The sequence below is a fragment of the Mixophyes fleayi genome, chromosome 4, assembly GCF_038048845.1.
Source record: "Mixophyes fleayi isolate aMixFle1 chromosome 4, aMixFle1.hap1, whole genome shotgun sequence".
Lineage (NCBI taxonomy): Eukaryota > Metazoa > Chordata > Amphibia > Anura > Limnodynastidae > Mixophyes > Mixophyes fleayi.
In genome coordinates, this window is record NC_134405.1 from 77,152,699 (window position 1) to 77,176,179 (window position 23,481).

A 23,481-nucleotide genomic window follows, 5' to 3' on the forward strand; every position below is an offset into this window, starting at 1 on the left:
CAGAGGAGAGACGGATAGTATTTAGAGCTGATTTTCTACCCCAACCATTATACACTGCAAACTACCCTGCAAACTAGAACTTCATTTTGAAAAAAAGTGTTGAAGTCATATAATTGGATGAACGAAAGTATATTGGTTAATATTGTTTTATTGGTCGATTGCACTCAGTATGCCATTACTTTAATAAAAGACACAGCCAGAAAACTGTTACTGGGATTCACAGAGGTAGACATTAGCTTTATTAGGGATTATTTGATGATTTAAGTGAAATTAATTGTGCTTTAATTTTGAATTTAAGCACCCCTCCGTTCTCTACTAGAGTTTTGCAGTACTTAGCAGATCCTGCTTCTGTCATGTTGCCTGACATTGCTAAGTGCAGTCTCAGGGAAGGACCCCATACATAATATTCGTATAGGGAATCAAGGGGGGTTGGTGAAGTTACATGTAAAATTGGAAAACCTCTTTGAGGGACTTATCATAGGAACTCATACTGCCTGCAACACTTGTGTCTTATGGTTCGACGTGGGTTTTGGTTTTATATGGAAAACACATTATAGAAACACGTAACTGGCACAGAACAGACTAAAGATGACAACACAAGTTAAAGTCGTGTATGACCAAAGAGCTTACGGAGATTGCTTTATTTGTATTCCCTTAGTCTTGATTCTCCTTTTAACATTTCTGTTTCTGAAAAGCATTTCAAACATTTCTCAAAATGGAATGTCGACTTTTACATTCATTACTTGTAAATGCACAGATAATTAGCTTGGGATTGCAGCTGGAAAAGCAATGTCTGGAGTCATTAAGATGAGATACTCTTTCTAATGATTAATGTCCTGTTAACTGACTCATGCGCTGGTGGTTTTGCAGTGCAGCTTCAAGATACATTACTGGCATGCAGCAAACGGGTAGACTGAGAGTGACAGCCCTTAAGTTGATAATAAAGTCCAATGTACAGTATGGGATGCAAAAATAAACTTCATAGCTTGTAATAAACAGAAAAAGACTCAGCTGATGCCCCACCTTAGAAGGCACGAATGTTTGTCAGTCTTGTACTTCCGCATTGTTGGGAGAATTCTGGAGTGATAACTGCTATTTTTCCTGTTGGGTAGGTATGTGAGACACAAGGCATTGATTTCTGTGGCGACAGGATATGAGACCTGCCATCATGTCCCAATTTATTCAAACCACACTGTCATTTTAATGAATTAGTGCAAGATTTCATTTATAGAGTCTAGTCTTTCCCAAATTATCTTCGTAATAGTTCATATTCAGACAACATGTGGCTCTCCAGCTGTTGAGGAATTACAAGTCCCAGGATTCAGGTTGTTTGCCTCTCTAGTGAATATGTACATAGTGATATGTGACTAAGTCTTCAGAGCGTAGGCTGGCAAAGGATTGATGGGAACATGTAGTTGCATAACCACAGGTTGACTGCCTTTAATAGAGATCATTCAAATGACTGACCTGGTGAATAAGTGTACAGTCAATGGTCGAAGTGGACTGGTTTATAGTATAATGACAACTGTCATTATAAAACTATCAAATTCCATTCATTTATCATTTTTCCTACTGCCACGTTAAAAATTTCCACTGGGACCACTACATATAGTGATATATATGTAAGACTTTAGAGCATCACGCTCACTGCCACACAGTTGTTAGTGGGAATGATTTTGCGCTTAAAGGTAAACATCTTCTTTAGCTCACTGCGGAATCGGTCATGCAGCCAAGCATACAGGAAGGGGTTGCAGCAGGAGGAACTCATTGCAAACCAGTGGCAGAGAAGCTGAATGAGAAGGAAATAATGCTTGTTGATGAGGTTGATGTCAATGTCCCGGATGATGTTGAAGACATGAATGGGAAGCCAACAGATCCCAAAGGCCGTCACCACCAGCACAATGAGTCTGAAGATCTTCCTCTTCCGCAATCTGTCAAATTCTGCCTGGCTCTGGGTGGGGTGGCCAGGGACCACCCTGTTCTTCAGCTTAACAGTGATGCAAATATAGGAAAGTGATACCGCAGACAAGGGCAGGATATATGTAATAATCAGGGTACTATAGGCATAGGCCAGCCTTTCTGTCTCCTTGCCAAACCAAAATTCTTCACAGATGGTAAACCCTTCCTGTTGGAACTCTATATGGTAAGTATGAGCAATAGCTGGACCAACCAAAGCAAAGGACAAGAGCCAGATGCCCCCCAGGACGTAGACGCAAGTGGTAACAGTTATTCTTTTCTTCAAAGGGTGTACTGTTGCATAGTACCTAATGAGAAGAAAAAAACAGGACAAATAATTAGACTTCATATAGCTTTCGTTATGTTGCACTTAAACCGGCTTCAAAATGTCTCCTGATACATTAATTACTTCTTACAGTAATTTAGCTTTTGCAGGAGAAGGCTATGCAGTTAACTTTCAGCCTTGTGTCATTTTTCACCCACTCTACATCTGTAGCATGTTAATGTTATTTTCAGAACTTGGCAAATGATCCATGTTATGTCTAATTAATGATCCATGTTATGTCTAATTGCAATGCTCCCTGAATGAATGAGGTTTCACCATGTGGATCAGAATTTTATAATGCTGCTGAAGAGAAAGCTGACCAGGCACATTTAGATTCTGGCTGACTATATACACACGTGGATGGCCAAATTGCATAGATCCTCTCGTTGGGCAATTTGGACATGGGCAGGATCATGTTAGGTCCAACAGTGTGGTAAGTTATCTGTCAATCATTGTTTCCATAAAAAAAAATCATTGGATTCTTTACATTCTCAGCAGTCACTGGTGCATTGTGGAAGATTGCACAGTATAAGAGTATAAAACATTGATATGCTGAATACATTATTTGGGAGAACATCTCAATGTGACACAACAAAGTGATATGTAGAATACACTCCAAGGAGACAAGATACAGTGTAACACAACAAGGCTGAGAGCATAACCTGAGGAACCACAATACTATTTGAAAAACCAAAGTGACATGAAGAGTTTACTCTGAGGGAGCAAAAGATTAAAGATAAATAAGCTTGCATTAACTTCAAATGAATTGACAGAGACACACAGGTCCTGATTCATTAAGGAAAGCAAAAAAAGGAGTAAATTTGATCTTAGACAAAACCATGTTACAATGCAAGGGGTGGATATTATTTTATTTATTTATTAAAATTAAATACTGGCTGTTTTTCCATCTAGCACACAAATACTTGATAGCTTTCTGTTTGCACTGAATTTTAAAGTTGATCTAGGACATGCCCTATCCCAACTATAAATCTGTCCCCACATTTTAAATTTACCTCCCCCTCTAATGCAACATGGTTTTGTCAAGGTGCAAAGTTACTCATTTTTTTTTGCTTTCTTTCCTTAATGAATTAGGCCCTCACTGTGTGACACTGAGGAAGAATACCCACAAAAGTTATATTACTTATTTTACTTTACTACTATAATCAAACATAGTTAAAATCCATGTGAGAAAATAAAATGTTAACACAATATCATACAATATAATAGAACATATAATAATACAGCAAAGAACGGTTAAAGGTTATATCTGTGATTGAACATGCCAGATTACAACCATGCTGATATCCGAAACATCCACCACCTAGAAGGAGCACTTGATACATCCCTACTACCCCTGAAGAGGGAGCCTTAGAGCTAACAGGAATACAAATCCCAAGTAAGAGGCATGAGGCCTAAGTCATTAAGGAGAGCAAAGCATAAAAAAGGAGTAACTTTGCACCATGGCAAAACCATGTTGCATTCGAGGGGGAGGTAAATGTAAAATGTGGGGAAATATTTATAGTTTGGGTAGGGCATGTCCTAGATCAACTTTAAATTTCAGTGTAAAAATAAAGCTAGGAATTATTTGTGTGCTACATGAAAAAACACCCAGTATTCAATTTATGTGCAAAATAATAAACTAATTTGCACCCCTTGCATTATAACATAATTTGTCCCGGAGAACATTTACTCCTTTTTTTGTCTTACTTTCCTTAATAACTCAGGTCCATCATTTCTAGAGTTAGAGCCACAAGTGATGTCTTTAGATGCAGTGGTTAAACATCAAAGTGTCCCTGGGAACTATTCCAAAATGCTGGCAACTATGTTATGTATATATATTATAAATAACAGGGACCGTTTTAGACAGAGTAGCTAGGAAAGTAGCATTGGAGAGGCAGGGTTTATCCAATGAAGGAATATTTTCTAATGTTTTCCTAACATAGGAGATACTGATGCTTTCACCTCATATAATAAAGAAATTCTCCACTAGGCACAGAAGCATGATCTTTGGGAAAAATACCATCAGTAAGTCTAAAGCACAGTGACCTGGGTCATTTTGAACAATTTATTAATTAATTTAAAAAGTATTTTTTACCTTTAGGCATTTTTATTGATTGATAGCATCTTATTTAACGCACTTAAACTGCTTAAGAACTCAGTATAGCTATAATAAACCAAAATGTATTGGGCTATTTGAACCTGTCACACAGCAATATTGGTCAGGGGGTCAGAGAGTTGTTTGAATATAGGAAGAATACATGTAAGTCTTGTGTGAACTGTGTAAAGGGTGATAATAGAATAGCCTAAGGAGGTTAGGAGGGTGGTTTAGGAATTTGATAAGTTTGCCTGAAGAGGTGGGTTTTCAGAGTGTGCTTGAAAGTTTGGAAACAAGAGGAAAGTCTTGTGTGAAGGAGGGCATACTACAAAGTAGGTGCAACCCAAAAAAAGTCCTGTAACCAGGAATGGGAGCAGGTAATGAGTGTGAGACGCAGATTTTGTACAGAATGGAGGGGTTGAGTTGAGAGATATTTAGGGACAAGTGAGAAGATGTATGTTGGTGCAGTTATGTTGATGGCCTTGTATGTTAGTAGAAGTATTTTATACTGGATTTGGTAAAAACAGGCAACCGATGTGGACCTGACAGAGTGTATCAGCAGTGCAATTTCAAAGGAAAATCAATCAAGTAGGTGCATGCAAAATAGATGGGAGCGGTGAGAGTCTGTTTTGGGGAAGACCAGTAAGGAGAGAATTACAATAGTCAAAGTGGGATATGATGAGTGCATGATTTAAAGTTTTTGCAAAGTCCTGTGTGAGATATGTGCATACTTTGGAAATATTTCTTAGATGTATGTAACATGATTTAGATACATATTGGATGTGGGAAATAAAGGATAATTCTGAGTCAAGGATCACACTCAGGCAGCGATTTTGAGGGGTAGGGTTTATTGTCATGTTGACAACAGAAAGAGATGTCACATAAAACTTCTGTTCACATCCCACTTATTCCAGCATGCTTATCCATGCAAATAAGATAAATTATAACAAAGTTCCATATAAAGCAAGGTGAAAATAAGCCTATCTAATAACCATAGAGGGCCTCATTCATCAAGAAATGCACAATGAACGCAAACTGCAGGATACGTCCAATACATATGTTGAATATCAAGTCCCCAAAGATTGCATAGAACAAACAATATACAATTAATGTCACATGTTAATAATATAGGGCCTGATTCATTAAGGATCTTAACTTAAGAAACTTCTTATTTCAGTCTCCTGGACAAAACCATGTTACAATGCAAGGGGTGCAAATTAGTATTCTGTTTTGCACATAAGTTAAATACTGACTGTTTTTTCATGTAGCACACAAATACTTGATAGCTTATTTGTACACTGAAATTTAAAGTTGATATTTGTGTGCTACATGAAAAAACAGTCAGTATTTAACTTATGTGCAAAACAGAATACTAATTTGCACCCCTTGCATTGTAACATGGTTTTGTCCAGGAGACTGAAATAAGAAGTTTCTTAAGTTAAGATTCTTAATGAATCAGGCCCATAGTCATTAATGAGAGATTAAAAAAAAAAAAAAAAAGTATTTTTTTTATTTCCTACTTTCCATAGTTAATTAGGATGCTATTAAGGTCTACGGTACATAAAATAAATTTTTACAGTTGTTATTGATTGTAAACACATGTTCTAGCTTGCATGTACAGCTGTCATCACTAGTAATGAACACTTACAGCAGACCTGTAGCTGGTGCAAGTGATACAACAGAAAATCACATATCTTTGAGATGTTAAGAGTTTGAATTGGAGGCTGATGCGTGTGCTTGAGCTTGTCACACCCTTACTGTACATTGACTACGTGCATATGCCAATTCCCTTTCAAGTTTAACACATTAAATCTTTGGCTGTAGTAATGGTACTTTGCACTCGAAGGTGATTTGAACGTTGCTGCGTTCCATGGCGTATGGTTCTTATCAGCATTTACGTGCCTATATGATTCAAGCCCAGTATATTTTCTCTTTCATATAATTTAGGGTGGAATGTTCTATGTTCTTAGGGCTAGTTTTACTAAACTGCCGGTTTGAAAAAGTGGAGATGTTGCCTATAGCAACCAATCAGATTCTAGCTATCATTTTGTAGAATGTACTAAATAAATGACAGAAAGAATCTGATTGGTTGCTATAGGCAACATCTCCACTTTTTAAAACCTGCCATTTAGTAAAACTAGCCTTTAATGTTTCTGGTTATGATGGCTAGACCACAGAAAACAAACATATGCATTTCTCTTTTAAACAAACTTCACAGTGGAATTAAACGCATCATATATAGTGTTGTGCATCATAATTGTACAAAGGACTAATTTGTACATTACTTGGCAACTACCAGATTTCCCAGAGCTGTAGGCTTATTTCAGAGATTTCCTGGAAATGTTTATCTCTGACAATGTTTCCGTTTTTAAACATTGCTGCTTCTCTTTTCCTATATTAGATGTAGGTAGTCCATTTCTATCCAGCTCCTGCAGAACTTCAAGACTCAGCAAAGACTTGCAGGGCATGCTGGGATACAATTCCAGAACAACTAGAGAAACACAGGTTGTTTTATATGGTGAATGCAATATTTTATTAGAATTCAGTTTTGGATACATGGCCATTTTAATTTTGTTGTTGGAAAAAGCAATCGGTGTTATTTAGACTGGTGCCACACATGCACTTATCTGTTGTCAAGAAAATAGTGAAAAATGATTCATATGACCATATTGCCTGCCTCAACTGTTTGTTCTATGCTTCTGCTATTTACAATACTGTACCAGTAAATGTGCTTATTGCCATGTGTGATAAGTGGTTTATTCACTGCAGCCTATGATATCCTTCTACCTGTCTATGATATTTTGCAGCATATGCTTTTTTAGCATACCATATACCCCTATAGATGAGTAGAAGGAAAGCTATGTGCCACCACGCAGCGACGGTGCGTTGTCAAAGCTGGTGTGGCCATATCATTGGGCCGTGGCTTGCATATTGGGGGGCGTACCTAGCAGCAACAACCAATGTACCTAGTAACAACCTAACAGTTGTCACCTTTTTCTCTCCATCATCATGTGCCCTTTTACATTAACACTATGCCCCTTCACATGTGCCCCTTCATTGTCACTTTCCATCCTCATACTGTGACCCTTCATTGTTACTTTTGCCCCTTCACAATATCACATGTGCCCCTTCATTGTGTTTTTTGTTCCTCCATCATCACATTGTGCCCCTTCACATCACCGTTGTGCCCCTTCACATCACCACTGTGCCCCTTCACATCAAGGCTATGCCCCTTTACATCAAGTCTGTGCCCCTTCACATCAACTCTGTCCCCTTCACATCAAGTCAGTGCCCCTTCATATCACCTCTGTCCCCTTCACATCAAGTAAGTGCCCCTTCATATCACCTCTGTCCCCTTCACATCAAGTCTGTCCCCCTTTACATCACCTCTGTGCCCCTTTACATCACCTCTGTCACCCTTCACATCACCTTTGTCACCCTTCACATCAACTCTGTGCCCCTTCACATCAACTCTGTACCCCTTCACATCACCTCTGTGTCCCTTCACATCACCACTGTGCCCCATCACATCAACTCTGTGCCCCTTCACATCACCTCTGTCACCCTTCACATCACCTTTGTCACCCTTCACATCAACTCTGTGCCCCTTCACATCACCTCTGTGGCCCTTCACATCACCTCTGTGGCCCTTCACATCACCTCTGTGGCCCTTCACATCAGCTCTGTGTCTCTCCATAATTTTTTTGGAACAATTTGTTTCCCCTTTTCCATAGTGTGCCCTTGTGCCTCCGCTAGTTTGCTTACCTTTCTATTGCTTTCTTCTCTTCTGTTTTCTTCTTTCTGTTTTCTCATCTTCAGTTTTCTTTCTTGCCCCGTCACATGCGCTACTCCTCTTTCTGTGAGTCTTCAGTGAATATGCCGTCGGGCATGATGATGTCATGCACGTTGTTCAGTGGAACGCAACTGAGCAGGAAAGAGGAGAGGAGGCTGCCGGGGGCCGCTGTAATCATGTGATTTTTTTTTGGATTTTCCCCCCCCTCCGACGGCATATTCACTGAAGACTCACAGAAAGAGGAGCAGCGCATGTGACGGGGCGTCCTCACCACCCACCGGGCCCCCTGGGGACCTCTGGGCCCTAGGAAAATGCCTAGGTTGCCTAGTGGTAAATCCGGCCATGCCTGCAGCCTGACTAGAATATCCGGCAGCCTGACTGGAATATCCTGGAGCCTGACTGTGATATCCTGCAACCTGACTGTAATATCCCACAGACTGACTGTGATATCCTGCAGCCTGACTGTGATATTCTGCAACCTGACTGATATCCTGCTGCCTGCCTCTGATATCCTGCACCCTGCCTATAGTATCCTGCAGCCTGACTGTGATATCCTCCATTCTGCCTGTGATATGCTGCAATCTATGATATCCTGTGGCCTGACTGTGATATCCTGCATCCTGCCTGTAATATCCTGCAATCTGCCTGTGGTATCCTGCAACCTGCCTGCGGTATCCTGCAACCTGCCTGTGGTATCCAGCAACTGACTGCAATATCCTGCAACCTGACTATGACATCCTGCAACCTGACTGTAATATCCAGCGAACTATAATATCCTGCGGACTGTTTTTGATGTAACTGACTGCAGTTAATTGATCTGCAGTTACCACCTGTACTGCCTTGCATGTCAATTAATGCAGGGATATGACGCTCCTGGAGTATGCACCCAAAGATACCTTTTTCTGATGATGGATTGCCTTTAGAATTCCATGTTGACATCACCTTAAGCAATGCTGCTTGTGAAACATTAGCAAGTTGAGCTGTCTTGGTTACTAAAGCACCTGCCAAATACTCCCCAAAAAATCTCCCCTTTTTCAAATTAGTGAGGTTTTATTTTGTAGCCATGCTTGCTATTATTATGAGCAACCAGGGCATTCCAGGATTTTATATAAAGATGTTATTTGCGTAACTAACACAGAAGCCATACTTGTGTGGAAGCCATTGGGTGACAGGAAGAAGCTCCTATGCCACCCTGTCCGTGTGGCTGGGGACCGACTGGGCTTGCCTTGCCACAAAAGTGCACCCCTCTAAACGCAGTAGGAGGAGCTTGATGCTGCCACCACTAGGCTCCTTTGTCGGCACCTAGAACCAATTCCTTCTTGGTAACTCTCGCTGCTAGTGTACCCCCTTGCTGGGTACCTGTACTGGTATACCTGACCCCTTCCTTTAGATCAGGGTTGCTGTAGATGGTTCCCCCTGGCCTATCACACTGGCCAGAGATGCAGGGTAGTGGGCAGAGCGTTGGTACTGGATGCTGGCTCCCAACTTCAGATGAGCCGGATAACGGATTATATTGGTCTAATCTGTAGGTCACAGGCATTTACTGCAGGTAAGTATTCATCAAAGCAGTATCTTGAAGCAGTTATGTTTTATTAGCTCAAGTATTCCTAATAAGGACAGTTACACGCCAGTTTATGGTACTAGCAATCTTTCCAGAGCTTACAGATGGAATAATACAAAACATGGTCAAACAGTGCACTTTTTATACAGTTTCTGACTGATATGTTTGCAGAGGGTAAACCAGCCCCCTTGTTCGATCATACATGAAAGAGTCTGAAATATTACATTCAAAGATTAGCATCAGGATGTAATATGTTCTAAAAACTTGGATTTTAAATGAAGTTTAAACTTAACAAAATTTACACTAGTCTGTGATTTCTCAAATTACATGCTGTTTCCATTGTTCAGACAGGTTCTAGCACACAGGAAGGAAGGCCACACAGGAAAGATAAGATAACAGCCCCCCGCTGTGTATTCAGGCTAAACAAGTGTTGGTCACTTCACATGAAAGGTCTAATTAACTTTCTAATTAAGATTTCCTCTTGAAGTTACAAAACAGATTTCCACCAAGAAATGGCTACTGCATCAGAAATTAATACTTCAGAAAATAATGCATTTCTAATACCACAATGTGACCCAATTTAAAAAAATCAGTACATTTGCAATGATATACAAAGGTGCACTGCACCCCTACTTAAAAGAAATATCTACAATACGTTATTTCTATGTGATTCAGCCACACCTTGCATTCAATATGCTTTGTGTCCATTATTTACCCAGATATTTCTATTTTTTATCTATTATCTCTACATTAAAGGGTCATTTTATTGCGCAACCACAGCCAATTCACTATAATCTCACAAAAACCTTCAACCACTCATCTGGAGCAACAATGGAGAATGGAGAAAAGAAATCAACTGACTGGTGAAATACCTAAAATAATAAGGGAGGCCCTAATATCCTCAGCTTATGTTTTTCATCTTTTTGGGGGTTGGTGAGGGAGTATCCCTCGTGTGTTGGCATCAGCAATAGACCCAAAACCAGACCATTTCCAGAGCATGCCCCGCTTGTCTTCCTTTTCTCCCATTTCTCATCATTATTAATGCTCATTTTCCAATTGACCTTTATAACGCATTTGCAGTTTGCTAAATATATGTGCAGTGAATATTGAATTTCTCTGCAAATTGGTTGTGCTTTTCAAAAGCATGTTGGTGTATCTGTAACCTTAAAGATTGTCACTCACAGGAGAAGGACAGTGCACATGAAGGTAAATAAGCCCAACACCCTCCTGTTGGAGTGACAAACAGACACATACGGAACAGATTGTCTTAAGAATGAATTCTCTGGTGTCTACAAAGATAATTGCATTGCTGTGGGACTGACAATAAAGAAAACTGTTATTAACTTATAACAACTTCTCCTTGCCCTGTGGTTCCTGTTTTATTGAATTAGGCTTAATGCACACAATAAGATCAACACTATTCTACAAGGGAAGATTGCATGTGAGCTGGTCTCGTTACTAACTATTTCACTGCCATAGAAGATAGTTATCTGTGTAGAACTGTTTGCAGTTTATCATCGTTACCAGCTTGTGAATACGGCATCCAGACATACTTTACTCTTGTGCAGCTATGAACTTATAGCTGCACTGTAAATAAAAATGGCACTATATGACTGACATGCGCAACCTCAAAACCACTGTGATGGCATCATTATAAGGCATGTTAGAGTATGTGGTCGGAAGAAGAATATTATTGACCTGTGTGCGTTGTCATCTTCCATCAGCCCTAATAGGCCCCAGTGAAATCAGAGGTCATCCAGCTGCTCTGCCTAAGAGCTGAATTCATGTAATCCAACCACCTGGCTGATTTGAACTTTAATACCTACCAACTATCCCAAATCTCCCAGGACAGCCTCAGGCCTTTTACTTGAGTCCTGAATTTATAGAGTCCTGGTAAGTGTCACAGACTTTTTCATTGGAATTTTTTCCATTTTTAAATTTATTTTACTCTTTTCCCTCCTCCAACCCACCAGACTGACTTCTAAATGTAACGAGTGGTGGGAAGGAGCAAGGTGTCAACTGCCTTCTAATTAGCAACTGATGACAATAATATGCCACAGGGAAGACTAACAATCCGTTTACCACCTCAGGACACTGGAGTGCGGAGGAGATAATGGCAATGGGGGAAAAGTATTACTGGCCATTAAGTTTACTGATGGGAAAACTAGTGTCTATCTTATTGGGTATTACTGCTACCAATGTTCATCCAGGTGGCCACTACTGACATGGGTGCCTTACCCATATTGCCATTACAGGGACCAAAGCTAGTTTTACACTGCATAGCCAAAATTTACGTTCCACTTACATCACTGGGAAACACATTTTTTATTTTCTACCTCACTGATGTCATTGGTTGCAGGTGAGGCTACGTTCTTATGAATTTTGTAAGGGTAGTCTATGGGTAAAATGGGTCAAGGATCAGAGAAAGAGGGTTAGGGTTAGTTGACTGTGGATAATTCTTACCTGTTACCTATTAATATTACATTTCCTTTTTTAAATTGCTACAGTAGTAATTAGTGGTAGTAGTAAGTTCATGTTCTTTGTATATCGGAGCTGACAGACACACTTGGAGAACAAAAACACTGGACATCTTCAGGACATCTGCACTTCCATTGTGTTCAAACATTGAGCATGTCTTTTGATTGTAAACCACACTACCAATCATTTAGATTTTGGCAAACCTCAAAAGAGGTGGGCCAATCAGAAAATGGGAGCGACCTTTAGAAAATGTTGATATCATAGTCAGGTTGCAGGATATCACAGCCAGGATACAGGATATCACAGACAGGATGCAGAATATCACAGACAGGATGCAGGATATCACAGTCAAGTTGCAGGATATCACAGCCAGGATGCAGGATATCACAGTCAGATTGCAGGATATCACAGTCAGGTTGCAGGATATCACAGTCAAGTTGCAGGATATCACAGTCAAGTTGCAGGATATCACAGTCAAGTGGCAGGATATCACAGTCAAGTTGCAGGATATCACAGCCAGGATGCAGGATATCACAGTCAGGTTGCAGGATATCACAGTCAAGTTGCAGGATATCACGGTCTTATTGCAGGATATCACGGTCTTATTGCAAGATATCACAGTCAAGCTGCAGGATATCACGGTCAGGTTGCAGAATATCACAGACAGGTAGTGGTAATGCCTGTAGTTAAAATAGACTCTAAAAACAATCCCACAACAAAGTGGGCCACAGAAAGGATCTACAGATATTTCAGCCATGTAGGTGTGCTCAGGGGCGCTGAGAGTGTGCAGGGATCTGGGGTAGGCTGGGCTGGGATCAGAGGGGCATCTGCCCCCATGGGCCGGTCCCATAGTGGGCTACCTTGGGCTAGGTCGCTGGGCCACCTGCATTTTTTCCCCTTTAGAGTGTTCCTAATAGGCTGCTGAGTTAAATCTTGCCCTCCCCTGGAGGGGTACAAATTGCCTGGGCCTGCCTGGGGGGCACAGACCTCAACAGTCAGACTATTATTCTGCGCACATGCACTCACCCTCACGCACCTGTGAAGAGAGGGGGAGTGACAACCCGGGAAAGTCACTAACAGATGATCATTATCATCAACATTTATTTATATAGCGCCAGCAATTTCCGTAGCGCTTTACAATTGGGAACAAACATTGATAAAACAAAACTGGGTAAGACATACAGACAGAGAGGTAAGAGGGCCCTGCTCGCAAGCTTACAATCTATTTCACAATGGGAGTTTGAAACACAGGGACATGTGCTACATCATATTGCACATTGGACCAGCTAGAATGCAAATGTATAAAGTATTGAGTGGGCTGTGTGTGTGGCAATGTTGGTCAGAGGGTTGTTGTCTTGTGTTAGCTGTGTAGAGGGTGTTAATAGGGTAACCTAGGGACATTAAGATGCTGGGTGAAGAATATCATAAGCTTGTCTGAAGAGGTGGGTTTTCAGAGAATGCTTGAAAGTTTGAAGACTAGAGGAAAGTCTTACTGTGCAAGGGAGGGAATTCCACAAAGTGGGTGCAGCCCAAAAAAAGTCCTGTAACCGAGAATGGGAGGATGTGATGAGAGTGGAAGTGAGACGCAGATCTTGTGCAGAATGGAGGTGTCGAGTTGGGAGATATTTTGAGACAAGTGAGGAGATGTATGTTGGTACAATTTTGTTGACGGCCTTGTATGTTAGTAGACAAATTTTATATTGGATTCATTGAAAAACAGGCAACCAATATAGAGACTGACAGAGTGGCTCAGCAGAGGTTGCAAGGAAATACAATCTAGCCGCTGTATGCAAAATAGTTTGTAGGGGGTTCAAGCCTGTTTTTGGGAAGACCAGTAAGGAGGGAATTGCAATAGTCGATGCTAGAGATGATAAGTGCATAAATTAAGGTTTTTGCTGTGTCTTGTGTGAGATATGTGCGTATTCTGGAAATGTTCTTTAGGTGTATGTAACATGATTTAGATATAGAGTTGATGTGGGGAACAAATGATAGTTGCGAGTCAAGGATTACACCTAGGCAGTGAGCTGGCAGGGTGGGATTTATGGTCATATTATCAACAGAAATAGAAATGTCAGACAGGAAGCGTCTGTTTTTGGGTGGGATTATTATTCATTCAGTTTTTGAAAGATTGAGTTTGAGTTGGCGAGAAGACATCCAAGATGAAATGGCAGAAAGAGAGTCAGTAACGTTAGACAACACAGATGGTGAGAGATCAGGAGAGGATAGATAAATTTGTGTATCATCCGCACAGAGATGATATTGAAATCCAAAGGAGCTTATTAGTTTTCCAAGAGAAGTGGTGTAGATAGAGAACACCAGAGGACCTAGGACTGAGCCTTGTGGTACTCCAACCGATAAAGGAAGTGGAGCAGAGGTGGATCCAGAGAAATTAACACTGACAGAGCGATTAGATAGGAAGGATGAGAACCAGGATAGGACAGTGCCTTCAAGACCTGGGGATAGTAGCGTTTGTATGAGGAGAGAGTGGTCAATAGTGTCAAATGCAGCAGATAGATCCTGGAGAATTGGAAGAGAGTAATGGCCTTGGTCAGCACAGTCTCTGTATAGTGTTGAGAGCGAAAGCCTGACTGAAGAGAATCCAGTAGGTTGTTTTCTATAAGAAAGTGTGTGAGGCGAGTGTAGGCAATTTTCTTGAGAATCTTTTAGGGGCATGGGAGCTGAGAGATGGGGCGGTAATATGAGAGAGAGCTTGGGTCACAATTTTGTTTTTTACAATAGGAGTAATCACTGCATGCTTAAATAGTGATGGAAAAATACCAGTAGAGAGAGAGAGATTACAGATTTTAGCTAGAGGTGGGATGAGCACAACAAACAGGGAACTATCCATTTTGTGAGGGTATGGGTTCAAGAGTACATGAGGTAGAGTAGGAAGATGAGAAGAGAATAGAAACCTCCTCTTTATTTGTGGGATCAAATTAAGAGAGAGTGTGCTACGAATTGAGCTGATTGCTTGATGAGGGAGATAATACCATTTCAAGTCTCATCTTATCTATTTTGTTCTTGAAATAGGAAGCAAGATCCTGGGCACTGATAGTAGCCGGAAGGTTTGAGGTGGGAGAAGAGGGAAGAGATTTAAATGTGTTAAAAAGGCGTTTGGGGTTAGATGCCTGATCATAGATGAGAGATTGGAAGTATGTTTGTTTTGCAGTGTTCAGAGCATTTCTTTAGAAGTGGTAGATATCAGTGATGATATCTGATATCAGTGATATGTGATGAAATCATTAGAGGTGCAAGATTTTCGCAAGTGACGATCTGCTTTCCGAGAAGTTTTTGTAGAGTTTGTGTTACTTTAGTGTGCCACGGTTGGCAACAAAGTCTATGCGGAGTATGTAGTGTCGCTGGAGCCACTTGATCCAGGGCAGTTGCTAGGGCTTGGTGAAAATTGGATAACAGTTTTTGCAGCGAGCTCTATAATAAAATTGGTAGGGAGCAGTGTCGGACTGGGGCATGAAGGGCCCACCGGGGAACTGCAACGCTAGGGGCCCACCAGAGGGGGTGTGGCCAGTCATCATAGAGGCGAGACTAGACACTAGAGGGGGAGTGGTCAGCCCACGAAGGACAGCTAGCACCATAGTGTAGTATATAAAGAATGCAGTGTGTGTATAAAGAGTACACAGTCTGACCTGCCCCTTAGATTGGGCAGAACAGTCACCATAAATCGGGATTGTCCCACTAGACCAGGCTTGGCTAACCTGTGGCACTCCAGGTGTTGTGAAACTACAAGCCCCAGCATGCTTTGCCAATATATAGCAGCTTATTGCTGGAAGGGTGTGCTGAGACTTGTAGTTTCACAACACCTGGAGTGCCACAGGTTAGCCAAGCCTGCACTAGACTCAGAATATTTGACAGACTGTCCTACCTGTTCTTGTCACTTTTACCACCTGTAGCTGCTGGTTTCTTTAGTTGCTGCTTGTCTGGATCTTGGAATGTTGAGGGTCCTATTTGGAAAAAATAATGGGTACATTTAGAAGATTCCAACCAGCCCTGGCATTAAATCAATAGGACCAACAATTAATACTTAGGCCTTCCTCCAGCCCCAACATTAAAATTATAGTATTCCCATTTAATAAACCTACTTCCCTCCCTCCAGACAGCCCCTGCAATAAATCGCATTTATGTATAATACGTATAATAAATATACCTATTTCCTGCAACCGTCACTGCCATTAAATAATTAATATTCACATTTAATTAAAAGCCCCCAAACCACCCCATCTTAAATTAAATTGTCCCACCTTCACCCTACAAAGAAAATAGCACCCATTATTTAGCTACCACCTACCACACACATATTACATTGCCACAAGCCCGCTGTGCCATCACACACACATTACTGTGCCCCTTAATCACCATGCTGGGCCTCCCTATGATCACACTGCGCCCTCCATGCTGTTTTTGCCCCCCCTTCTCCTGGCCCCCCTTAACTCTGCCTTCATGCTCTCCCTTCACTCTGCCTTCGTGCTCCCCCTTCACTCTGCCTTCGTGCTCCCCCTTCACTCTGCCTTCGTGCTCCCCCTTCACTCTGCCTTCGTGCTCCCCCTTCACTCTGCCTTCGTGCTCCCCCTTCACTCTGCCTTCGTGCTCCCCCTTCACTCTGCCTTCGTGCTCCCCCTCCACTCTGCCTTCGTGCTCCCCCTCCACTCTGCCATCGTGCTCCCCCTCCACTCTGCCATCGTGCTCCCCCTCCACTCTGCCATCATGCTTTTCCTTCACTCTGCCTTCATGCTCCCCCTTCACTCTGCCTTCATGCTCCCCCTTCACTCTGCCTTCGTGCTCCCCCTTCACTCTGCCTTCGTGCTCCCCCTTCACTCTGCCTTCGTGCTCCCCCTTCACTCTGCCTTCGTGCTCTCCCTTCACTCTGCCTTCGTGCTCCCCCTCCACTCTGCCTTCGTGCTCCCCCTCCACTCTGCCTTCGTGCCCCCCCTCCACTCTGCCTTCGTGCTCCCCCTCCACTCTGCCTTCGTGCTCCCCCTCCACTCTGCCTTCGTGCTCCCCCTCCACTCTGCCATCATGCTTTTCCTTCACTCTGCCTTCGTGCTCCCCCATCAATCTGCCTTTGTGCTCCCCCTTCGCTCTGCCTTTGTGCTCCCCCTTCGCTCTGCCTTCGTGCTCCCCCTCCGCTCTGCCTTCGTGCTCCCCCTCCGCTCTGCCTTCGTGCTCCCCCTCCGCTCTGCCTTCGTGCTCCCCCTCCGCTCTGCCTTCGTGCTCCCCCTCCGCTCTGCCTTCGTGCTCCCCCTCCGCTCTGCCTTCGTGCTCCCCCTCCACTCTGCCTTCGTGCTCCCCCTCCACTCTGCCTTCGTGCTCCCCCTCCACTCTGCCTTCGTGCTCTCCCTCCACTCTGCCTTCGTGCTCCCCCTCAACTCTGCCTTCGTGCTCCCCCTCCACTCTGCCTTCATGCTCCCCCTCCACTCTGCCTTCATGCTCCCCCTCCACTCTGCCTTCATGCTCCCCCTCCACTCTGCCATCATGCTCTCCCTCCACTCTGCCATCATGCTCCCCCTCCCCTCTGCCATCATGCTCCCCCTCCACGCTCCCCCTTCACTCTGCCATCATGCTCCCCCTTCACTCTGCCATCATGCTCCCCCTTCACTCTGCCTTCATGCTCCCCCTCCACTCTGCCTTCATGCTCCCCCTTCATGCTCCCCCTTCACTCTGCCTTCATGCTCCCCCTTCACTCTGCCTTCATGCTCCCCCTTCACTCTGCCTTCATGCTCCCCCTTCACTCTGCCTTCATGCTCCCCCTTCACTCTGCCTTCATGCTCCCCCTTCACTCTGCCTTCATGCTCCCCCTTCACTCTGCCTTCGTGCTCCCCCTTCACTCTGCCTTCGTGCTCCCCCTTCACTCTGCCTTCGTGCTCCCCCTTCACTCTGCCTTCGTGCTCCCCCTTCACTCTGCCTTCGTGCTCCCCCTCCACTCTGCCTTCGTGCTCCCCCTCCACTCTGCATTCGTGCTCCCCCTCCACTCTGCCTTCGTGCTCCCCCTCCACTCTGCCTTCGTGCTCCCCCTCCACTCTGCCTTCGTGCTCCCCCTCCACTCTGCCTTCGTGCTCCCCCTCCACTCTGCCTTCGTGCTCCCCCTCCACTCTGCCTTCGTGCTCCCCCTCCACTCTGCCTTCGTGCTCCCCCTCCACTCTGCCTTCGTGCTCCCCCTCCACTCTGCCATCTTGCTCCCCCTCCACTCCCCCTTCACGCTCCCCCTTCACTCCGCCATCACGCTCCCCCTTCACTCTGCCATCACGCTCCCCCTTCACTCTGCCATCACGCTCCCCCTTCACTCTGCCATCACGCTCCCCCTCCACTCTGCCATCATGCTCCCCCTCCACTCTGCCTTCGTGCTCCCCCTCCACTCTGCCTTCGTGCTCCCCCTCCACTCTGCCTTCGTGCTCCCCCTCCACTCTGCCTTCGTGCTCCCCCTCCACTCTGCCTTCGTGCTCCCCCTCCACTCTGCCTTCGTGCTCCCCCTCCACTCTGCCTTCGTGCTCCCCCTCCACTCTGCCTTCGTGCTCCCCCTCCACTCTGCCTTCGTGCTCCCCCTCCACTCTGCCTTCGTGCTCCCCCTTCATGCACCCCCTTCACTCTGCCATCGTGCTCCCCCTTCACTCTGCCTTCATGCTCCCCCTTCACTCTGCCTTCATGCTCCCCCTTCACTCTGCCTTCATGCTCCCCCTTCACTCTGCCTTCGTGCTCCCCCTCCACTCTGCCTTCGTGCTCCCCCTCCACTCTGCCTTCGTGCTCCCCCTCCACTCTGCCTTCGTGCTCCCCCTCGACTCTGCCTTCATGCTCCCCCTCCAATCTGCCTTCATGCTCCCCCTCCACTCTGCCTTCATGCTCCCCCTCCACTCTGCCTTCATGCTCCCCCTCCACTCTGCCATCATGCTCTCCCTCCACTCTGCCATCATGCTCTCCCTCCACTCTGCCATCATGCTCCCCCTCCCCTCTGCCATCATGCTCCCCCTCCACGCTCCCCCTTCACTCTGCCATCATGCTCCCCCTTCACTCTGCCATCATGCTCCCCCTTCACTCTGCCTTCATGCTCCCCCTTCACTCTGCCTTCATGCTCCCCCTTCATGCACCCCCTTCACTCTGCCATCGTGCTCCCCCTCCACTCTGCCTTCGTGCTCCCCCTTCACTCTGCCTTCGTGCTCCCCCTCCACTCTGCTTTCGTGCTCCCCCTCCACTCTGCCTTCGTGCTCCCCCTCCACTCTGCCTTCGTGCTCCCCCTCCACTCTGCCTTCGTGCTCCCCCTCCACTCTGCCTTCGTGCTCCCCCTCCACTCTGCCTTCGTGCTCCCCCTCCACTCTGCCTTCGTGCTCCCCCTCCACTCTGCCTTCGTGCTCCCCCTCCACTCTGCCTTCGTGCTCCCCCTCCACTCTGCCTTCGTGCTCCCCCTCCACTCTGCCTTCGTGCTCCCCCTCCACTCTGCCTTCGTGCTCCCCCTCCACTCTGCCTTCGTGCTCCCCCTCCACTCTGCCTTCGTGCTCCCCCTCCACTCTGCCTTCGTGCTCCCCCTCCACTCTGCCTTCGTGCTCCCCCTTCATGCACCCCCTTCACTCTGCCATCGTGCTCCCCCTTCACTCTGCCTTCATGCTCCCCCTTCACTCTGCCTTCGTGCTCCCCCTTCACTCTGCCTTCGTGCTCCCCCTTCACTCTGCCTTCGTGCTCCCCCTCCACTCTGCCTTCGTGCTCCCCCTCCACTCTGCCTTCGTGCTCCCCCTCCACTCTGCCTTCATGCTCCCCCTTGACTCTGCCTTCATGCTCCCCCTCCAATCTGCCTTCATGCTCCCCCTCCACTCTGCCTTCATGCTCCCCCTCCACTCTGCCTTCATGCTCCCCCTCCACTCTGCCATCATGCTCTCCCTCCACTCTGCCATCATGCTCTCCCTCCACTCTGCCATCATGCTCCCCCTCCCCTCTGCCATCATGCTCCCCCTCCACGCTCCCCCTTCACTCTGCCATCATGCTCCCCCTTCACTCTGCCATCATGCTCCCCCTTCACTCTGCCTTCATGCTCCCCCTTCACTCTGCCTTCATGCTCCCCCTTCATGCACCCCCTTCACTCTGCCATCGTGCTCCCCCTCCACTCTGCCTTCGTGCTCCCCCTTCACTCTGCCTTCGTGCTCCCCCTCCACTCTGCTTTCGTGCTCCCCCTCCACTCTGCCTTCGTGCTCCCCCTCCACTCTGCCTTCGTGCTCCCCCTCCACTCTGCCTTCGTGCTCCCCCTCCACTCTGCCTTCGTGCTCCCCCTCCACTCTGCCTTCGTGCTCCCCCTCCACTCTGCCTTCGTGCTCCCCCTCCACTCTGCCTTCGTGCTCCCCCTCCACTCTGCCTTCGTGCTCCCCCTCCACTCTGCCTTCGTGCTCCCCCTCCACTCTGCCTTCGTGCTCCCCCTCCACTCTGCCTTCGTGCTCCCCCTCCACTCTGCCATCATGCTCCCCCTTCACTCTGCCTTCATGCTCCCCCTTCACTCTGCCTTCATGCTCCCCCTCCACTCTGCCTTCATGCTCCCCCTCCACTCTGCCTTCATGCTCCCCCTCCACTCTGCCTTCATGCTCCCCCTCCACTCTGCCTTCATGCTCCCCCTCCACTCTGCCATCATGCTCTCCCTCCACTCTGCCATCATGCTCCCCCTCCCCTCTGCCATCACGCTCCCCCTCCACTCCCCCTTCACGCTCCCCCTTCACTCTGCCATCATGCTCCCCCTTCACTCTGCCATCATGCTCCCCCTTCCTTCTGCCATCATGCTCCCCCTTCACTCTGCCATCATGCTCCCCCTTCACTCTGCCTTCATGCTCCCCCTTCACTCTGCCTTCATGCTCCCCTTCACTCTGCCTTCATGCTCCCCCTTCATGCTCCCCCTTCACTCTGCCATCATGCTCCCCCTCCACTCTGCCATCATGCTTTTCCTTCACTCTGCCTTCATGCTCCCCCTTCACTCTGCCTTCATGCTCCCCCTTCACTCTGCCTTCATGCTCCCCCTCCACTCTGCCATCGTGCTCCCCCTCCACTCTGCCATCGTGCTCCCCCTCCACTCTGCATTCGTGCTCCCCCTCCACTCTGCCTTCGTGCTCCCCCTCCACTCTGCCTTCGTGCTCCCCCTCCACTCTGCCTTCGTGCTCCCCCTCCACTCTGCCTTCGTGCTCCCCCTCCACTCTGCCTTCGTGCTCCCCCTCCACTCTGCCTTCGTGCTCCCCCTCCACTCTGCCTTCGTGCTCCCCCTCCACTCTGCCATCTTGCTCCCCCTCCACTCCCCCTTCACGCTCCCCCTCCACTCCGCCATCACGCTCCCCCTTCACTCTGCCATCACGCTCCCCCTTCACTCTGCCATCACGCTCCCCCTTCACTCTGCCATCACGCTCCCCCTTCACTCTGCCATCACGCTCCCCCTCCACTCTGCCATCACGCTCCCCCTCTACTCTGCCTTCGTGCTCCCCCTCCACTCTGCCTTCGTGCTCCCCCTCCACTCTGCCTTCGTGCTCCCCCTCCACTCTGCCTTCGTGCTCCCCCTCCACTCTGCCTTCGTGCTCCCCCTCCACTCTGCCTTCGTGCTCCCCCTCCACTCTGCCTTCATGCTCCCCCTTCACTCTGCCTTCATGCTCCCCCTTCACTCTGCCTTCATGCTCCCCCTCCACTCTGCCATCGTGCTCCCCCTCCACTCTGCCATCGTGCTCCCCCTCCACTCTGCCTTCGTGCTCCCCCTCCACTCTGCCTTCGTGCTCCCCCTCCACTCTGCCTTCGTGCTCCCCCTCCACTCTGCCTTCGTGCTCCCCCTCCACTCTGCCTTCGTGCTCCCCCTCCACTCTGCCTTCGTGCTCCCCCTCCACTCTGCCTTCGTGCTCCCCCTCCACTCTGCCTTCGTGCTCCCCCTCCACTCTGCCTTCGTGCTCCCCCTCCACTCTGCCTTCGTGCTCCCCCTCCACTCTGCCTTCGTGCTCCCCCTCCACTCTGCCTTCGTGCTCCCCCTCCACTCTGCCTTCGTGCTCCCCCTTCATGCACCCCCTTCACTCTGCCATCGTGCTCCCCCTTCACTCTGCCTTCATGCTCCCCCTTCACTCTGCCTTCATGCTCCCCCTTCACTCTGCCTTCATGCTCCCCCTTCACTCTGCCTTCGTGCTCCCCCTCCACTCTGCCTTCGTGCTCCCCCTCCACTCTGCCTTCGTGCTCCCCCTCCACTCTGCCTTCATGCTCCCCCTTGACTCTGCCTTCATGCTCCCCCTCCAATCTGCCTTCATGCTCCCCCTCCACTCTGCCTTCATGCTCCCCCTCCACTCTGCCTTCATGCTCCCCCTCCACTCTGCCATCATGCTCTCCCTCCACTCTGCCATCATGCTCTCCCTCCACTCTGCCATCATGCTCCCCCTCCCCTCTGCCATCATGCTCCCCCTCCACGCTCCCCCTTCACTCTGCCATCATGCTCCCCCTTCACTCTGCCATCATGCTCCCCCTTCACTCTGCCATCATGCTCCCCCTTCACTCTGCCTTCATGCTCCCCCTTCACTCTGCCTTCATGCTCCCCCTTCATGCACCCCCTTCACTCTGCCATCGTGCTCCCCCTCCACTCTGCCTTCGTGCTCCCCCTTCACTCTGCCTTCGTGCTCCCCCTCCACTCTGCTTTCGTGCTCCCCCTCCACTCTGCCTTCGTGCTCCCCCTCCACTCTGCCTTCGTGCTCCCCCTCCACTCTGCCTTCGTGCTCCCCCTCCACTCTGCCTTCGTGCTCCCCCTCCACTCTGCCTTCGTGCTCCCCCTCCACTCTGCCTTCGTGCTCCCCCTCCACTCTGCCTTCGTGCTCCCCCTCCACTCTGCCTTCGTGCTCCCCCTCCACTCTGCCTTCGTGCTCCCCCTCCACTCTGCCTTCGTGCTCCCCCTCCACTCTGCCTTCGTGCTCCCCCTCCACTCTGCCATCGTGCTCCCCCTTCACTCTGCCTTCATGCTCCCCCTTCACTCTGCCTTCATGCTCCCCCTCCACTCTGCCTTCATGCTCCCCCTCCACTCTGCCTTCATGCTCCCCCTCCACTCTGCCTTCATGCTCCCCCTCCACTCTGCCTTCATGCTCCCCCTCCACTCTGCCATCATGCTCTCCCTCCACTCTGCCATCATGCTCCCCCTCCCCTCTGCCATCACGCTCCCCCTCCACTCCCCCTTCACGCTCCCCCTTCACTCTGCCATCATGCTCCCCCTTCACTCTGCCATCATGCTCCCCCTTCCTTCTGCCATCATGCTCCCCCTTCACTCTGCCATCATGCTCCCCCTTCAC

At 47.5% G+C, this 23,481-nt stretch overlaps 1 protein-coding gene across 2 annotated transcripts in view; it reads right to left on the reverse strand.

Moving 5' to 3' along the window:
• Nucleotides 1-610: 610 nt before the first annotated feature.
• LOC142151640 (prolactin-releasing peptide receptor-like) overlaps nt 611-23,481 on the reverse strand; it is a 132,405-nt gene continuing 109,534 nt past the window's right edge. For both annotated transcript variants that reach the window (XM_075207486.1, XM_075207487.1), the window contains exon 3: nt 611-2,264. In XM_075207486.1, the coding sequence (XP_075063587.1) occupies nt 1,631-2,264 (634 nt within the window). In that variant the 3' untranslated portion in view covers nt 611-1,630. The remainder of the gene's footprint in view (nt 2,265-23,481) is intronic.